A 20197-nucleotide genomic window follows, 5' to 3' on the forward strand; every position below is an offset into this window, starting at 1 on the left:
GAATGTATTATATAATGATTTCAGTAAGTTTATCTTATTACAATATTATATTGTAATATCTAACATCCTGATTATTTTCCATTGCTTTTAAGGAATTTGCATTTGTGAAGACGTGTATTTGTCTGTCATTTGACATCCTTGATTAATTTCTTATTGGACATATGTGTTAATTTGTGGCTAGTGTATGTAGTGCTATACATAAAATTATCCTTGCATATAATTTTAGCATATATATTTTGCTTCCTTTGATAACTGATGAATCAAATAGTGTAAACAATTTCCAGGTGAATCATGTTCCTTATATGGGTGCTGTGCTCTCTCTAGGATGATGACCATTTGTGGCTTGATCTGCGACAGCCATGTTGGAGTTCTGGAGTTGTTTTAAGTCACTTGCTGGTCTCAAACCAGGCTGTACTTTAGGATCACCGAACATTGTTTATAAGTTCCTATACCCGGCCTGTGATAAGCTGTATGTCTCAGTGACTCTCAAGGGCTCCTAAGAAGACAGAGAGACCCATAGGTAGAATGGACAGAGCAACAGATGTCCAGTAAGACTTGGAATCATGTGGACTCTGGGGCTTATTCAGTGTTCAACACGGGCATATTTAATACTGTGGCTTACTGGTTATCTCTGGGCATATTTAATTTTAGGGTTACAGTGTGATTAACCTGGGGCCTCTGAAATCTGGCTTGATGTAGTGAAATGGACATAATGTCTGTATGGTGGTGCAGTTGAGACATTGGAGAGAAGGTGGACCTCCCTGCAGAATTCCTGATGCTCACTACATGGTAGGTATTTCCTATTAATTCAAAGAAATCAAACAGCAAACAAATAGTCTAACAGAAGATAATGGAAATCATGCATTCAGTTATGTAAGTGTTCGTGGTTCATAAGAATGTTGAGTTTATAGCCTTTCAGGTGAATTATGTATCATCTTGCTTTTTATCAATTTATGTCTTAGTCCTCTAATTTTCTGGTTGGCAATTATATAGGACTTTGAGTAATAGAATGGAGAAATTCAGCTATTGTTAATTTGGCCCATTTGCTAGACAAAAAGACTTCAAACAATGAAGTCTATGAAGAAAATAATTCCAAATCAGAAGAGAATACATAACAGGGGCCAGGTGCAGTGGCCCATGCCTGTGATCCCAGCGGCTCTGGAGGATGATGCAGGATGATTGCAAGTTCAAAGCCAACCTCAGCAACTTAATGAGGTGCTAAGCAACTCAGTGAGGCCCTGTCTCTAAATAAAAAATACAAAAGGATTGGGAACGTGGCTCAGTGGTTAAGTGTCCCTGAGTTTATTCCTTGGTACAAAAAAAAAACATAATAGGGGCAAGTCTTAAAGTTTTGAGAATTGTTGCCTGGAAAATTTCTCTTTTGTAAAATAATTAAGAACATATGAGGGGCTGGGGTTGTGACTCAGTGGTAGAGGGCTTGCCTAGCATGTGCAAGGCTCTGGGTTCATCCTTGGCACCACATAAAAAAATAAATAAAATAAAGGTATTGTGTCCAACTACAACTAAAAAATAATTATTAAAAAAAGAACATATGAAGTTTTGTTCATCATTTTTTCCTTATACTTGGGAAATGTATGGATTACTCTAGCCCTACAATGACTATTGAGACATGACTGTCTTCATTTGGAATTGTATAAACCTTTGCCTCAAGTTTTTTTTCATCAAACACCTGTGGATGTAACCTGCTGTTCTAGTCTGTATTTCATCCAGCCATGTGCCATGGACTTGAATCATAGAAGGCCTATTGGTTAATGAGAGATCAGTGTGTAAAAGCCTTCTCAGCATGAAAAATTACGTGGCAGTTGGCCTCTAGCCCTTTAATAAAAATAATAGCACAGCATTCTGGAGAGGAAATACAGGAAGGTAATGAGGATACAGAATTTTCTAAAGGGTAACTTGAGGGCAGGGCTCCTGAAGCCAGGCTGCTTAGCTTCAAGTGCCAGCCTTTTTGATTATTCCCTCTATAGCTATGGGGAAGTTCCTCAGCCATTGCCACCTCAGTTACCCCTTGTGTAAAACAGATAGTTGTACATATCTCCTAGGCTGTTTGTGAGAATTAAATGAGGGGACATGTAGTTAATGTAGCACCTGGTACGTAGTAAGCATTATAAAGCAGTTGCTATTATTACTTCATTGAGATGTCAATCACTGAATTTGAAACTGTAATCTTCAATTTTAATACATTCTTCTAAGGATGGATAAACATAGTGTGAGAATAAACTATAATAATAATGTGCTATATATTTCACAGGGTAAAGAATAATGATTTTGAATGTTTTTATGACTAAAAATGATACACGTACAAGGGGATAGATATGCTTATCCTTATTTGAACTTACACAATGTATACATGCATTAAACCATCACGTGTTTCCACAAATATGTACAAATTTTAAGTGTCATTTTAAATAAAAGGAGCAAATGGTATAGCTAGTTAGAGTCATACTGAGCAGCCAGGGCTCTAACTGGCTATGAAATGTGATTTCTGGTCCAGGATTCCTTCCACCATGCCATGGGACTTCTCTATAAGGGGTAGTTGTGCTGTGGGGGAAAAGATTGAACCAAGAAGGTTGCATAACCTACCTCCTTCTTGGATTCCTTAGAATGTTCCTCAAGGTGATTGTGAGGACCTTAGGGCCCAGTAATTCTACTGAAGGAGCTAGGATATCACAATACTATCCATCTCCAGAGAGAACCATTAAGGGTCCTCTTGTACATGAAGCTCAGCCTACTTCCCAACAAGAGGACACACACTCTCAAAAAGGAAGGCAGAGCTTCTTTCTATGGCTAGGGGACAAATTATGGTGATTACAGAGTAGGTCACAATTTTATCTAAAGAGGAAAGACAAATTGGAAATCAGTATGTATATGAAGAGAAAACAGATGTACTCACAAACCTTTAAGAAAATTCTCTGACTCATTGTAGGATGCCGTTAGTAAAGCAGGAATGCATGTGTTTGATTTTGTTTTGTTTCTCCAAATTGATAGTGGATAAAAGGAAGACATGATATTGGGTCAATTATACACACACACAAACTAGGTTCCACTGGACTTGACTTTAAATCAATACTATTACTTAAAAAACTAGTGACTTTATAGACTGTAGGCCATAATTGTGCCTACATTGAAGGACTCTTACAGGATTCATGGATTGGATTGCCTGGTGCACGGTAGTAGCTAAGTCCCTGCTCTATTCCACCCATCCTCTGCAGAAAATTGAGAACAGATCATCCTTGGTGCTTTGCTGGTATATAAATGTGTTATAAACTATTTCTGGAGTTCAGCACATACAAATGCTATGGATGACTTGCCTGAACCAAGCATTACTAACTCATGTAACCCATACAATTCTATAACACAGGGTTTTCTAACTTCATTTTATAGGAAGAAATTATGGCACATAGATTGCAAGTCTCTGAGGTCACCCAGACACTAAATTCCAGACCCAGGATTGAAACCCAAGCTATCTGGGTCCTTCATCCATATCCTCAACTCCTCTGTCTCACTGCCTCTTGTGGTTTAGTGCAGTATTTACATTGGTATTGTGAGGACCAGGAAACAGTGCTTGTGAAACCCTGGTACAGAGCTGGGCACACACAGTGCAAGTCTTGTTTTCCTATTTTCATGGGAATGTCTTAAACAAAACGAATGTCAATCTTTTACCTTTAAAAGAGCAGTAATATGACTCTCCATTTGGTTCTGACTCCTTTTGGAGCCAGTGCCCCTAGGAAAGCCCTAAAATTCCCATCTCAGGGATAGAAGTGAAAATTGGTGTTGGATCCTCGTTAATAACCATGGCTTGAGGTCAAGATTCAGTTGTCATGCTGCTTGTCACTTTGAACTTTCAATTTATTTCCATCAAATTAAAGTCCACATGGCCCAAAGTAGACTGTTGTGTTTATTATGAAAAATAAAGAACAGAATTCAAGTAGCAAAGAAGGCAATTTCAGGATGTGTGGAATGGAAGGCTTTAAGGTGGTCTCTGGTTAAAGGGCACTAAGGGATGTGTCTAGAAGCTGTCCATTGGCCCCACGAAGGTTGAGATGATTGGGCTGGCTGGAGGGGCTGATAGGGACTAGAAACACAGGGACTAGGTACCACTAAGTGCTACTCATTGTTACAGAGTGAAGATGCTCCATTTGCCCACTGGTTAGAGAAACCCTTACTGCAATAGTGACAGAATTATACAGGTGAGAACCCAAGGAGCTGTAACCCAGCAAGCAAACCTAGCCAGGTTCTCAGCAGACACTCTTCAGGACAATAAACCAAGAACACAACACAACTCCGTTGTGCCACCATTTGTTAGGTACTCTTCCCATTTCTACCGACAGCTGTTTTTCTTAGCAGACTGAAGGTGACGAAGGCCAAGTAGACCACACTCTTGAGGAGTAAGAGGAGGTAGGTCCAGTAGACAGAGGTGTTTGTGAGCTGCAGCTTTAGTGCATCTAAGAGAAGTCAGGTAATTAGTGTCACTTGTTCTTTTGGCATGATAGGACCCTTCATGGGGAAAGTTTCCACAGATGTTTATTTTTGGTGACCTACACTGAAGTGACACCACCCCCACCAAACCCCAAAGGTCAACATCTACCACTCCCACCCAAACCACCAAGAGCAAGGTTTAGCTTGTAAGTCGATTACCAATATTTGCCTTACTTACTTAGAACCTTCCTAATATTTAAAAGTAAGAATCCATGTTTAATGGATGTGTCAATGGGGAACAAAAGTATGTGTGATAACTAGATTTTAGAATTTCTTTACCCCAACCTGTCTCTAAGTACAAATAATATATAATATTCATTAACCATTAATCGAATGACACATAGTATGTTAAGAATTAATTTGCATGTAAAATTTTAGTCTTATTTAATCTGTATAGTAGCCTATACAAAATGGGAATAGAGTCTAGTCTGTGGTACTCCAAAGCCCATGCATCTTCCCACCCAAACATATATGTCCATGGTGTTTCAGAGTCTTGACTTTGGAGTTTCTTGCTTTGTGACTCATTTATAGTTGTCTCATATGAAAACACATTGTTTATTATGATAGTATAATGCCTAGGAAGTGATGGATTAAATAAATATCCACAGTCTTTTCTGCAAAATCCAGCCATTCTGATTTTTCTACCTTAAGTAAAGGAAGTTCAAAAGTTAGAATGATCAGGAGTGGGAGAAGCTATAGCATGAGATAAAGAAAAACACACACTAAAAATTAAGATTTTACCTTTTAAATAAGCTTCAGATTCAGTAGTATTGACAACTAGAAGAAATAAGAGCAAGTAGAAGTCAATTATCATGTCCATTATTTGACTGTATGTACCTGGGTATGGGTAAACTTCAATATCAACACTGGAGACAGTCAACCAAAAGTTAATATCTATGAGTGACCATTGCTGTGCCAAGCACTGTTAAATGTTCCACACTGTTTGCATCTCCAGTGACACATAAGTGTGTTCAATCATGGATGGTAACCATTTTATGAATGAGCAATTAATTATAAATGGTGTAGCATCATCAGGTATCTTAATTATTCTTAGCATATAGCCTTTTCTCTCTCTTTTTTCCACTCTCTCTTTTTTTTTAACCATAGATTCAGCATTTCAGTGCAAGTCTTTCTAATGACACAAGATAGGAATTTTTACATTCCTAATTCTCTGAATAAACCTAAGGCGAGAGCTGTATTTATCTATCATGACTCCTAGGAAATGATGGATTAATTAAAATGTCACTCCGTCTATTCTGACACATCTAATCATTCTGATTTCTCTAACTTACACGAGGGAAGTTCAAAAAGTAAGATGCTCAGGAGGAGGAATATTGTATAGCATGATACGAAGACAAACGTGCTAAAACCTACCACTTTCACATTTCAGATCAGCTTTTCTGGCATTAATAGTGGTGACAGCTAGAAGAAAAGAGAGCAAGATTAAGTCTAGTATTCTTGTCTATTATTTGAAAGTTTATGTATGTGTACACATACACGTATTTATATGCATGTAAATAAATATACACACATCTCTGGAAGCATAGAAGACATAATCATTAAAACTGAGTCCCACAGTTCCAAAAATAGTCTGATTCCAGATAATTGAGCAGCTATCATATAATATTTTTCCACACACACAGATATTGAAATTCATGAAAGATTTTTTTTCCTTTTTTATCATAACTGGATTATAATATCCAAGACTGATCTTCCTCCTTACTCAAAGCTCCTCACAAGTAGGCACAAATATGTCAGTGGGAAAATAAAAGAATTAGCTGCTTTTCAGGTTTCTGCTCACACTCCTAATACGATGTTACACTAAAATGAATCTGTCCAATCTTAGAGTCAATGACAGAATCATGCACTTTTGAAGGAGTCTCAATTAGAGAAATTTCCTCTGCTTAGTACTTTTCCAAATCATGCATATCCCCAATATTCCTGGTTCACGCACACGATTTCCTGAAGGTTTGGTGTTTGTAGGCATGGCGATATCAATATTAATTAAAGTTCATATACATTGAGTGATCCCTGTTTGCTTGGCACTGTGTTAAATGCTTCACATGAATTATCTTGTTTAAATCCTCAGTCACACTTAAGTGAGTTGTATTGTGGCAGGGACGGTTACTGCGGATTGAACTCAGGGTTGCTTTATCACTGAGCTCTATCCCTAGTCCTTTTAAAATTTTATTCTAAGTCAGGGTTTCACTAAGTTGTTGAAGTTGGTCTTGATTTTCAATCATCTTGCCTCAGCCTTACGAGTCACTAGGATTGCAAGCACACACTACTACACATGGCTGAGTTGCATTATTGATAGTCTCATGTCATGAATGAGGAAATAAAATTTGAAGGGTTTACATAACTAACCAAGAGTCCTATCAGTGAATTGCTGGGTAAATATCTGAAGATATCGAGGGGAATTTTTTTTTAAATGTGGAAATTACTTTGCATATAAATACAGAGAAAATAATTTATACAGAAACAAACAATTCCACCACTCTGGACACTAAGAAAATCCCCTAGAATCTTGAGTATTCTTAGAAAATGCCTTTAAAAAAAATAGGTGCTGAGCATTTCAGTGCCATTCTCTCTGGAGATAGAAAGATAGGCCCAATCACATTTTTAGTTCTCAGAATCAAACTCAGAGTAACAGTTGTATTTACCCACAGCTAGGAAACAAAACTAGAGTAATCTGCTATCACTCTTTCCCCAGTCATTACACATAGTAGACAAATGAATGAATGAAGTCCCTTTGTTGAAATGCTTCAGAGCCTATGGCTGTATCCTCTTATTTACAGTCATCTCATACCAGTGTCTGTAGTTTACTGTGTTAATATGATGCCAAGGAAACAAAGGACAACTTAAAGTGACACTCAGTCCATTTTGGAACAACCAGATATTCTGATTTCTCTGTCATAAGTGATGAAGTTCAGAAGTTAAGATGATCAGAGGAGGGAAAATGATATCGAATGAGGTGAAGGCAAACACACACTAAAACTCACCATTTGTAACTTTCAAATCGGCTTCTCTGGGATTCATAGTGGTGACAACTAAAAGCAATAAGAACAAATATCACTCAATTATTCACGCCCATTATTTTAAAGCATGTGAGTGTGTGTGTATATAGACAATGGTTGTTTTGGTTGGTTCTTTTTCTACTAGACATGTTCTTGTCTATATGAATATACTTAACACTCTGCAATATTATTGAACATTGACTTATTTTTTGTGTGTATTTTTAAAATGGAGTTGAGGTATAGGTCTTAGGGGTAAGTCTCTAGAAATAAAATATCAGTATGGTTATATTTGAATTGAAAATACCATTAAAAACTGACTGTAATGGATCTAAACAGTGTATCTCTTAGGGGCTGCGGTTGTGACTCAGTGGTAGAGTGCTTATCTAGCATGTGTGAGGCACTTGGTTTAATCCTCACCACCATATAAAAATAACTAATAGAATAAAGGTATTGTGTCCATCTACAACAAAAAAATTGTTTTTGAAAAAAAGTGTATCTCTTTCCTTGTGATATATTCACTAAAAGATAAATGAAAATCATTTTTACCATGAATCATTTGAGGTAAATAGAAGAAAGTACAGTTCCTAAGTAATAAAGTCTGTGTGCTCTTTAAGTTCTCTCAAAGCTTATTGTAAACATGAAAATACCATTTTATCTCCCTTCAAAATAATCACTTCATTAATTCATTTCCATGTGCTATTTTTCAGCTTTTACCAAACCAAACCAAACCAAAACAAAACAAAACAAAAAAGAACCTTCAAAAAGCAGCATTGGAAAAGATGACATTGACAAAAGCTCTCTCCTCAGCACTGGAGCCAGAGAAGCCCATGAGAAACATTTGTTTTAGAAATCAGTGCCTAGTAAATTATTATTAAACTGGAACCTCTCTCCTACACGAGATTCATCACCATGTAACTTAATATTCTTTTTAATTTTCTCTGATCAATAGAACAATCTGAACCTAATTGGACACTTATGCACAGTGGTTAAGTTAACCTTGTGTTTGCATATTTGCCTCCCCTCTGTTTCTCAGCATGGAAAACAGAAAATTGGGGTTGGTTTTGTATTCTTGTTTAGTTGATTTTAGGAAAGGATGTAAGTACAATAAATATAGAAATATCTGAATCCATGCTCTATTTTTTTAAGAAAACATTTTTTTTTCCTAACAGCATTTCATTTGATCTTTGTCATAGCTCCAGGGAAAACCAGGCAACTGTTCAGACTTCAGTAGTGATTGCAGAAAGTTAGGGTCCCAGCGACTGAAGGTTTACTTGGGAAACTGGAATGGACTATGGCAAAGCTCTTCACCCCGTTTGCCACGTGCCAGTTTCTCGCTGGCACAATAGGGGCTCGGAGCCACAGGGAAAATTACAAAGAGATTGCTTCCCATGCCCACTAGGCCTTTTGGACTGCTGTTTAACACTCAGGACTGTGAATATGTAGTGAGTCACTGGACCACTGCAAGGCCTCTGCACATTCAGGCTTCTGCCTATCTTTGTTGAATATGTACCTCAATGCACCCAAAGGATTCCTTTGGGACATCGTGCCTGAGTCCTATGTGGTCCTAAGTGACAGGGAAAAAGGATTCTCTCTTGACTGCAATACATCCTACTGGCAGTACTAATTCTAGAATATTCATCCACATTCCAACTCAGGCCTGGCATATGTGAATAGAACAGGAAATGTTTATGTAGCTACATTTACCAATGGAAGGAGAAATTTGTCATGGAAAAATGGAGTATCTTCATACACGTTAGGCTCATTGAAGCATAAATTATGAAATTCTTTCTAACAGTGATATATAAAATAAAAATCAGAAATACTTAAAGCTAACATAGAACTTCAGTGGCTAAGATTATTCCAAATCTTTTGGTGGTGTTGGGCCATGCTCCTGCTCTTTTGTCTGAGCATAATTTTTTCAATTAAGAACTCATTGTAAGTTAACCTGTGCATAGCAAGATTGAAGTAGGCAACTTTACTTGCTTCATAGAACATTTCTGAAATATACATAATTGTTTTGATTTCTAAATCAGGTAAAATCATCAAAAGTAGAAACTTCTTTTTAATATTTTACAAGTATTGAGTTGCTAGATACTTTAATTGTCTTATTTCATATAGTCCACATAAAAATTATAAAACACATCCTATAGTTTTAATACTATAAATATTGAACTGAGGCTGAGAAAGCTGAAATAAATTTTTCAGAGTTTTCTCCAAATTATGTACCATTTCATTTCTATGGGGAAAATCACAGGATATATATTCTGCCATTAAACGTTATTATATTTAAGAAAGATTTAGACTTGATTTCATTAATGCTTGGAAGGAAAGATGTGGTATTCCCTTTCAAATTTTTTTCTGGAAATTTATGTTTACATTTAAATGCACATACCTTTCCTTATTGCAGGAAAGAGAATCTCTTGATCAACTCCTCTTTTATTATTCTCGTGTTTGACAATACACTTGTGCTCTTTATCCATTGACTCTCCAGTCACGGTTAGCCAGCTCATCTTCATGTATGTGTCCTTAGTCTTCATGGTATTTCCCTGATGGGATTCCAGAATCCTATAACCTCCATTTTCTTTCCAATATACCTTAATAACATCAGGGAAAAAGTTCTCCAGAAGACAAAGATATGTCCCAGCATTATGGAGATTTGTTTCAGCAACTGAAGGAAGAAAAATCGTGGGCTTGGGGTAAATGTCTGCATTAAAGATTTTATCTGTGGAGGAAATGGAAAACAGATTTTAAAAGGTAATTAGAGAGTTACAAACATTGCTTGATTTGGAATAACCTAACATATATCAATAGGAAGACAAGTTGCCATTGAATTAGTGCCCACCATGGCCTTTTATTCCCCATAGGTTGCAGGGAGCTTACCGTAGACCTTATTTTACAGATGTGCAAAAAGGTTCAAGAAGTTAAGTAACTAGCCCAAAGACACAGCTATGAAGTGGAAGATCTAGAAGGAAGCTTGACTTTTGTTCTTTTTTCCACATGCTAAGAGAGGTGTGACTTTTAATTGTTCCTGAAGGAGGCTTCCAACATTCTTGAACCCATTAACTTTTTGTTTACATCTCCTTAGTTTTCTCCTAGTAGAGTATGTGTTGTCAAGATGAATGAAGAGGAGCAGAAGACAACCAGACCTTTTTAATGATCTTTCTAGATGAGGCTCTGTGGTCCCTTCTAAAGTACTTCCCTTGTCCATCCTTTGTCACTTCTGCTCTCTGGACATGTAATTCACTGTCTCATGCTCTGCAACTCTGCAAACTAGTCTTCATTTAGCTAATTCTAGAATGCAGCCTATTTATCTTATTTCTCATAAAAATAAATGCCAGGAGGCAGCTTTTCATTTTTCTTTGTAACAACACGCTGTTACTTGTTTCAATAGGCCTCTACTTCCATGTGTACCTGTAATCTGTCAGGTTGGTCTCTTGGCTTCAAATGCAGATGCATACCTACTTGTGAAGCTCCTGAAGTTTCTAACTTTATTTAACATTTTGCTTTAACATCTGTCCTACTATAGGATTTTGGGTTGGGCAGTATTTAAAGCCACACCTCCAAATTATTCAGTGTTTTGAATTTAGACAGAAAATATCAACATTTCCTCAGCAAACTATTTAAAATTTGTATTGATTATTTTCAGAAATGTTCTTGTATAAATTTTACCAAACAATGTGCTTATCAATAGAAAATTTTCATCAAAAACATTTTATTTGGGAATATCATTTGAAGTTCAAGTGTCACTAAGATACACCAAGGGTGTATTTTTTTGTACTTATTTCATTAGGGTGAGGGAATATACCTATCAGTATATTTGTGTTTGACTCTCTCAAAATTTGCATTAGCGCAGTCTCCTACATCTCTCCTTTGGAATTCAATCTGTCTCTTCATCTTAACCTACTAAATAAAACGTATATGTAGTTGATGTAATGTTAAAAGTTATAGTTCCAAGAGTTTCTTGCAGACATAATGTAAAAATATACAACAAATTGTGATTTATTTACAACCCCATACCTTGCGTATCTTGAATGTTAACTGGTTTTACATTTATTTTTAACACAATTCCTTGTTATAAATGATGGAATTATTTCAATTTGATTGCAAGTTGAAACTCAGATGCCTTACAAATATTCTCTTAGGACTAATTTGAATTTAGTATAATAATTCAACAGGTGATTTATTAAGGAAAAAAATCAGATTTCACGCTTGAGAAGAAAAGAAAAAAAGTTCTTGATGATTTCTGTCTGGGTAGTAGCAAAGTTCCTAACTTGTATACAAAATCAGTAAGCATATAATGTTAATATTCCTGACGTGTTATAAATATATTAGGGGCATAATGTGTTTATTTTAATTTTTTGCATCTTTCTTTTAGTGTAAATAGTAAGCATACTGCATATTTATCCAACTGTATACTTTATTTGTAGTTTCAAAGGTATGTTATAAAAGGTGATTAATTTTTCAATTGTAAATTTTATAATTTTAGTAAAATAATGTATTAATAAATCTAATTTTCATCTTAGAAGCTGTGTTTCTTGATGGAATGTTTCTGATTCATTATAATAAAGCAATTAAAAATCAAATGATGAATTGGAAAAATTCCTGTACAATACCCCATCTGTATTACCTGTTGTATCTTTTCCTTAGGTAGTTTAAGTTTCATACTTTTGAGTACAGAATATGTCTTGAACTGCCTCAAGGTAATAATGAACTAAGTATTACAAAGTATACTTGATTATATAGAGTTAGAACTTATATTCTGAATGCTACATGGTTTTGAAAGCATTACTTTAAAAATTATATATTAAGATTTTTTTGGAGTATGGGTACCAGGGATTGAACTCGGGGGCACTCAAGCAGTGAGCCATATCCACAGCCCAATTTTTTGTGTTTTATTTAGAGACAGGGTTTTACTAAGTTGCTTAGCACCACACTTTTGCTGAGGCTGGCTTTGAACTAATGAGCCTCCTGTCTCAGCTTTCCAAGCCAGTGAGATTATAGATGTACACCACTGCCCCCGGCAAGATATTTATCATGATCAAAATTTTTATAATATGGCAAATTGTAGCCACTCTGTTTTATTTGAATAATAAATAAAATGGCTATCAATACATCTTATTTAAATAAATAAATGAAGCTGTTTGATTAATTTATGTATGTTCATTTGCCTCATAAAGGAGTGCATTTTGAATTAAATACCTAAGCTTGTATTTTAAGATGCACTCACAAATTTCATATAAATTTGCCAAATATCAACTGCTTGTTTATTAAAAGTATTTTCCAAATCTACATATGAGAACTTATTTAAAGGTTGTCTATTTTTCCTTGATCAAATAACACTACCTACTTCATATTTAAATATTTATTTCAGATTTATGACAATTTTCCAACTATATTTCAATGATTTATAGTGTTCCTATTTTCTGTATGAATCCAAAGTTCTTTTCTGATAAATATTGGTGGGATAATAATAATATTATTATTGTTTGTCTAAAATTTTGAGACCATTTATATTGATGTTAGAGATGTTACTAATTAAGATAAAGAAATAAGATTCAAAGTATGTAAAATCATTTTTTAAAAATGCACATTTTGGGCTGGGATTGTGGCTCAGGGTAGTGTCCTTGACTGGCATATGTGAGGCACTGGGTTCGATTCTCAGCACTGCATATAAATAAATAAAATAAAGATCTATCAATAACTAAAAATTTTAAATCTTTTTAAAACATGCTCATTTCAGTTATTCTTATTATTCTTGCCAAGTGATGGAAAATTCAGATTCAATTTTTTATGAGTGAATGTTAAGGTAAACTACATTTGAGCCATTAGAAATATTGCTGAATCTTCTGGAAAATTTCTGCTCTGTAGTAAGTGTTATTATTTGAAAGCAACACTCTGTAGTGAAGATGATTCTCTCTTTACATTTAAGTTGGAAGAAAAGTAATGGGGCTTCTATTTTGTATTGAATACTGTGCCAATAATTTTATTCACATTATCTCATTTGATTATCACATAACTTTGCTAGGTTCATATTATTATCCCATCTTATGAATCCGGAAATTAACACCAAAGAATAATTGTCCAAATTTACTAAACTGTAAGCAAGGGAGCTGGAGGTTCAAGTCTGCTTGCCTTCAAAGCTCAGACTTCCAGAACACATTTCACTGAGAATAGGGAATGTGTGCCCTCCATTGAGTCTATCACCATCGTATCTACAAGAAGGAACTTTGTCCCAGTGTCAAACACTTTCATATCATTATACAGTTTTATATGAGCACTTTGTAGAAGTTCACATATACACAAAGCCAAATGCTGTTATTACATTATCTGCACAATGTTGTCTCTTTTCCTTTAGTATGGCATTTGGTTAAAATCTCTCCTAAGATTGCTACATCGATTTCCCCTCACATACCTCTTTTTTCTAAACATTCTTACTATTTTTCCAAGAGGATCATTTCTTGCCTTCCTTCTATCTCCTTGGAAATGGACTCTTAGGATACTCACCTGTGACAACAAGTTTGGTTCCACTACCGAAGACTTTCTCAAAGTTGTTCCACAGTGACATAACCCTCATCAAAAACATTAGATGAATTTGGCTTCTCTGAGTTCTTCAAATTCTAGTGGCAACATGATGGCCTAGAATTTTTAAGAGAATAGGGTTCTGGTTCTGGTTAATTTCATTCAGCAAGTTCTATGGCTAAGCAAATCAACTAACTTTAAGGGTTTTCATGTTACATTTATCTTAAAACGATGACAGTGGTGTCAGTCAATTTAAACCAGAAATAAAGTGAGTCTAAAATCAACAATTTGATTAAAATATTATAGAAAAACAGCAGATTGTTATCATCGTTATCATTGTTATAATTAGAAACTTGCTGCTACGTCTATGGGCTTCAACATGACAATTAATTTCACAGGACAAGCTTTGGCCTTACCCATCAACGTTGGGGGTTGCAATTAGATCCATGGTGATTAAGGAGGGAGAGTTGTTCCTCTGTCTTCTGTTCAAATATGTCAGGAATTCTCAAAGCCATCATTATAGGAAATGTTCCTTTTACACTAGCAAGCTTTATCAGGCTCTTATCTGTCTTATCCTCTCCTTTTCAGCAAACAAAGGGAGCCCCAGCTCAAACCAGCAGGTGCAGTTGGTGAGTGGAAACACTTCACTTCTGCTGTCCAAAATAATACCTCTTTTCCCAACCAGCAGCCCCACACGTGTGAATTCTAAGCTTTGTCTAGAATGTTCAGCCTCAACTTTTTTTGATCATTTCGTGCCAAAGTATACGTTACAACTGCTGGCTTGGGCTGTTGAGGCAGAATGACCACAGAAATGACAAGAAGCCTGGTCCTCAAAGCCATCTTAGGTCACTGTGTGCTATCTGCCTGACCTATGTGCTGAGAGACCCTATGTGTGCATCACATGAAATGTCATGAGACCCACAGCACCAATGCAGGGCTGGGATGCAATGAGCTTAATGATCCTTCCCTCAGTTCCCCAAGTGGAGGTTGAAAGTGATGTCCTCACTACATGTCACTTCCTTCGGAAAGGGCTTGCCCATTGCAATTCTTTTCTAATTTTATAATGGGAAAAAGCATCATATTTAAAAATTAGGTGTGCTACTTTTATCAGTTATTAAAAAGCATATATTCCACTACATTTTTCTTCTACTTTGACCATAAAGTCTCTGTGCTTGTTGCTAGATAATCACAGGACTTTTTTCTTATCCTTAGTGCTTTTGACCTATTTTTATTGAATGATCTGACTCTACTTGTGTATTTTATTTTAGATTTTCTCAAATAGATATTGGTAATAGATTGTTTTAATATATGATCCATGATTTGTGTATATAGCATGTTTCTCTTTTGTTCCCAGGGTTTTCAAGATTTGTAAAGTCTAGCTCAAATAAGGCACAAAGGATGGAGAACAGGTTTGCAAATCCTGGCTCTGTTACAGAGATGCCGACATGCTGAATTTAAATATTCTGAAGGTGCTGGAACACAATATGAAACTTTCTTTTCCCAAATTATTCCTTTACAGTGGTTGCCTTTTGGTTAGAAAGGGGAATAAGTCAGGCTATAATAGGGTACTGTCTTTGTACCTTTAGGAAGAGGTACCCTTCAAGGACAAAATATGAGCCTACAATGAACCTCAGTTGATGCTATTTTTGGAGATAGCACTGGTAACAGGAAAAGAAAAAGTAAAAAAAAAATTAACATGAATTTGGCAATTATTACTTGGGACTAAGATCTCTGCAGTTTATACTGCTTCACACCTTTATAGAATAATAATGAATGGAAAAAATGCTTTCCTTTTGCTTTGTGAGGTGATAATACCCAGTGATATCATTCAGGGGTTCAGGGGTTTCAAATGGACACTCACACATGAGTTGATTTAGAACTCTCCTGAGTGATATTTTTTTGTTGTTGTTGATTTTTTTTTTTTTTTTGGTATTGGGGATTGAACACAGGAATCCTTAACCATAGAGCTACATTCCCAGTCATTTTTGTTAAAAGTTCATATTTTGAGACAAGTTCTCACTAAGTTGTTTAGGGCCCCATGGATAAATTGCTGAGGTTTAGGAACTTCTGATCCTCCTGCCTCAGGTCCCCCAAATCCTTGGGGTTATAGGCATGTACCACCATGTCTGGCGTGATAGATTTTTTCAATACAGATTAAGCCTGAACAAAATTTTTAACAAAATGTAAGAGTACAAAAATCAATATTTCTCACCAGCATGGTAGAGCTTGTCTGTAAACCCAGTGACTTGGGAGGCTGAAGCAGAGTATCGTGAGTTCAAAGCCCACCTCAGCAATTCAAGAGGCCCTAAGCAACTTAGTGAGACCCTGTCTCTAATTAAAAAAAAAAAAAATTAAAAAGAGCTGGGGATGTGACTCAGTGGCTAAACACCCCTGGGTTCAATTCCTGGTACCAAAAATCAAATAGATATATATGCAATGTTTCTTAACCTCTATTTTTATCAATGTGTACTTTGTACACATAAATCAATTAGGAAAGTAAATTTTATAAGTAGAAATCTGTTTATGTTTTCAAGTTGTGGGTGGAAACAAACTTTTTAAAACACCATAGATAGCTACTGAAAAAAGAGGGAGCACCTTGTATTCAGTTAGATAATATATGAGATTTGAGATCATACATATTCCATTCTAATCACTTTTAGAAGTGGTACATTTAGTCTTGTATATAAAAAGCATTTGTTCTAAAGTGAACAATAGATTAGATGGTGGATAATACATTTATTATTATTCCTGAGTTTATATAGCCCTCCTTTCCTGGGTTTGAAGCATAAATAAAGAATCAATATGGCATCATCTGCCACCTGCCAGTCATTGGAATAGATAATTTCTATATTTAATTTCAGTGAAACTTTATAATATCCACCTAAGGTAGATCTCATTATCTTCTTTATACAGATCAACTAGAATGAAAAATTTCAAAATTTGCTCAGTTACTGAATAATTTTAAGTACATATCAGAAGAATGGTCATGAAGTAACATGGAGTATATAAACAGATACATTATTGTGTATCTAGTATGATTCTAATTTCGTAAAATAAAAATGAAATTTGCACAGATAAAACTCTTAGGTGAAACTATAATGAAAGGATAATGACTATGAGTGACAATATACATTTTAAGTTTTTGCTTATTTTATAATTTTTCTATAATTAGTTAAGAATTTTAATCAGGTATTGACTGTTTAACCAAATTTTACTTGCTGAAGGATGGGTACATAGAAAGTGGTAGTTCCAGAAGTCATATTCTAGAATTGAAGTTGTGTCTTTCCTTGTACTGAAAATCCTTCTCAGAGAACTTATTTATTTAATTCCATTGCTACAATTCACATTGGGTCCATTGGAAAAAAGAGGACCAGAAAATAGTTTTCAAATTATTTATTTCTTCAAATAGGATAAATCACTAAGGAAATAATTTTTTTCATTTTTTCAATGTTTTATCAACTTTATGAAAAATCTCTGAAAACTTCCATCTCAGTGGAACCAATAAGCAAGGATCATCCTTTTGAAATTTTCTACTTCATTCAGGCAAAACTGAATTTTTAAGTCTAATGAGGGATTGAAAAAAAAACTTGTTGAACTGAATTTAAAAAACAAGAACGAAGGCAAAATATACCTTATATCATTTTTTAATATGGCCATATGTGACAAAACAAATTTGTTTTCAGTACAAGAAATGGGACCCATGGGCACTCTATCACTGAGCCCAGTCCCTTTTATTACTTTTTTATTTTGAGAAAGGATAAACCATTACGTTGTCTAGGCTGGCCTCAAAACTTTTAATCATCCTGCCTCAGCCTCCTGAATAAAGTGGCTGGGATAACAAAGGCAGGTGCTACCTTAACATTTATTATTACTGATCCTGTGGCCAAATCACCAAATATTTCATCTTTCCATAACCTAATGACCACTTTAGCAGATGTTAACCCCACTGGGTACTTTAAGAATCAAATAAATCAAATTTCTAGTCTAAACAGGCTTAGAAACTTTTCAACAAAGAAATAACACATGTACCTAATACCTCCCTCCACCAGGGATCCATGGCTACTCCAAATTCCAGGTTAACATCTCCCATCAGAGTGCCTCTTAGAACTTGGACCAAGTCACCTGACCTCTTAGGAGATCCCACTACAATGAATAACTAAACCAGGAGCAATTCCAAAATCTCTGAGTCAGCCTAGGATCTGGAGCCTGTAACACTTGTATTCTTGCTTCCCCTCCCTATCTAACCCTGCAGAATTGAAGAAAAAAGAAAAAAATAAATGACCTGTAATGATGAGCTTTGTTCCAGGACCAAACACTTGGATTATTCTGCCATTTATTAACTAGCTATTTTAATAAGTCTTTATAAAAAAAATTTCCTTTTGCATTTACTTTAAAATTTCAGCAATATTTTTCAATATTTATATAAAAACATAAAAGTTAAGTTTGCTGACATTAAACAAAGGCAAAGCTCAAACAAAATCACATTAGAATGTGCAATCAGGAATTTAAGGCCCAAGCACACTGTGCCTGGGCAGCTTGGGTTTTGGTTGTCCTTCCCTATCACATATGTGGGAAACTCTGATTTGATAATTTTTTGTAACTTTGCCAGAATCATTTAAATCTCCTCCCTTATTAAAGGGTCTCCATGTATAAAATGTTTCTTGGCCTACAATGTAATTTATAATATTTAAAATTTCTTCAATTTCAGAAAGAACCAGTAATAGAAATCATATATTTGATCATTTAATAAATATATATTCAATGTGATTCATAGGTATTTTGCAATTCATATGTATGAATGGGTAGACATCTGGTTTGATAATAAAGTAACTTCTGTTTAGAACCCAATTCCCCTTAATAGGGACTTTGATGAATTATGAGAATGTGAATGCTTACTGATGATCCCTTAAGCACTTCATTGATGATTGACTGCTCTCTTTGACTTGAAAATACCACTTCAGCTCCAGAGCATTGAAACTGCTCATCAAAGGCCCCTAGCCAGTGGCTATTCTTGCAGAAGTCCCATTATGAGTGTTGTAACTAAGAATATAATTCAGCACAGCTGCTATAGTTTTTTTTTAACCAGCTTCAATATTTCTGACACGCTTGATGCCAATACATAAATAAAATTGAGGGTAATAGTATCAAAATGACTTGCCATTTTATAGAAAGAAGTACACTAAGATTCATGTCTTGAATATTTAGTAAATTTATATTCATTATGACTTCCATGATCTCTGTTGGAGAAAAAGAGAGTAATTTCAGTACCATGATTAAAACAAGCATTGTGTTCTTGCATGATTAATATTACAAACTGTTACTAAACTGTACATTAAAAAGTCCCTGTAAAAATTCAAGCTACAAGAAGAGGAAATATTCTTATTATTAAACATGACTTAATGTTTGTAATATTATAAAATGATTCATTCCAAGTGTTTTGGAATAGACAAGTGTCCCCTGAATCCCAGACCTTGAAACAGTTACTAGTCCTGTGACTAGGAAGTAACTGCGTTTCTCTAAGCCTTACTGTTTTCATCTGTAGAAAGGAAATGAGAGGTTTACTTATATAGAGCTGTTGAGTGATGAAAGAGAGCACTAAAACTCTAGCATGTTTTCTGCCCTCCCAAAAATTACCTAGAATTTTTCTCTTTAATGATATAATATTGTGCCATTTCATCAAATTATTCCTCCAAACACAACACTTATTGAATATCACTCATCCAATATATCTAGGACCAAAAGTGTCTCAGAGCTTGGATTTTTACAGTTTCTGATGTATGCATTCTAAATGTGGATGTAATAATCAATAAGTACCACATAAATTGAAATAGGAAAAGAGCCCATGAACCCAGTACATCCTATATCTATGGAAGTCACAAATGAATAAATGCACCGGGGTCCAATCAAGGCAAAATCTAGAACACAAATTCATGGGCCTGGAATATTTTAATTGCTGAGAATGTGTGTTATCTACCATTTTATCTCCAGCATCTTACATCAAAACCATCTTCAATAAATATGTGTAGAGAGAATGAATGAGCAAATGAAGATGGAAAAACCACAAAGAGTCATTTCATACACCTCAGTTGCAATGGTTTGTGCAAAATGCAAATTCCTGTGAATGAGGCCATCTATCTACAGGCAATTTAACAAGTCACAGT

General features: G+C 35.2%; 1 protein-coding gene across 1 annotated transcript in view; it reads right to left on the reverse strand.

Annotated features, from left to right (window-relative positions):
- Window positions 1–3900: 3900 nt before the first annotated feature.
- Window positions 3901–20197, reverse strand: part of LOC114096128 (T-cell receptor gamma chain C region C10.5) — a 30256-nt gene continuing 13959 nt past the window's right edge. The window contains exons 3-8 of the mRNA XM_071614050.1: window positions 14022–14066; window positions 9910–10239; window positions 7503–7550; window positions 5875–5922; window positions 5242–5277; window positions 3901–4466 (exon numbers count right to left, since the gene is read on the reverse strand). Coding sequence (XP_071470151.1) covers window positions 4324–4466; window positions 5242–5277; window positions 5875–5922; window positions 7503–7550; window positions 9910–10239; window positions 14022–14066 — 650 coding nt within the window. The 3' untranslated portion in view covers window positions 3901–4323. The remainder of the gene's footprint in view (window positions 4467–5241; window positions 5278–5874; window positions 5923–7502; window positions 7551–9909; window positions 10240–14021; window positions 14067–20197) is intronic.

This window comes from Marmota flaviventris, chromosome 1 (assembly GCF_047511675.1).
Source record: "Marmota flaviventris isolate mMarFla1 chromosome 1, mMarFla1.hap1, whole genome shotgun sequence".
Taxonomy (NCBI): Eukaryota; Metazoa; Chordata; class Mammalia; order Rodentia; family Sciuridae; genus Marmota; species Marmota flaviventris.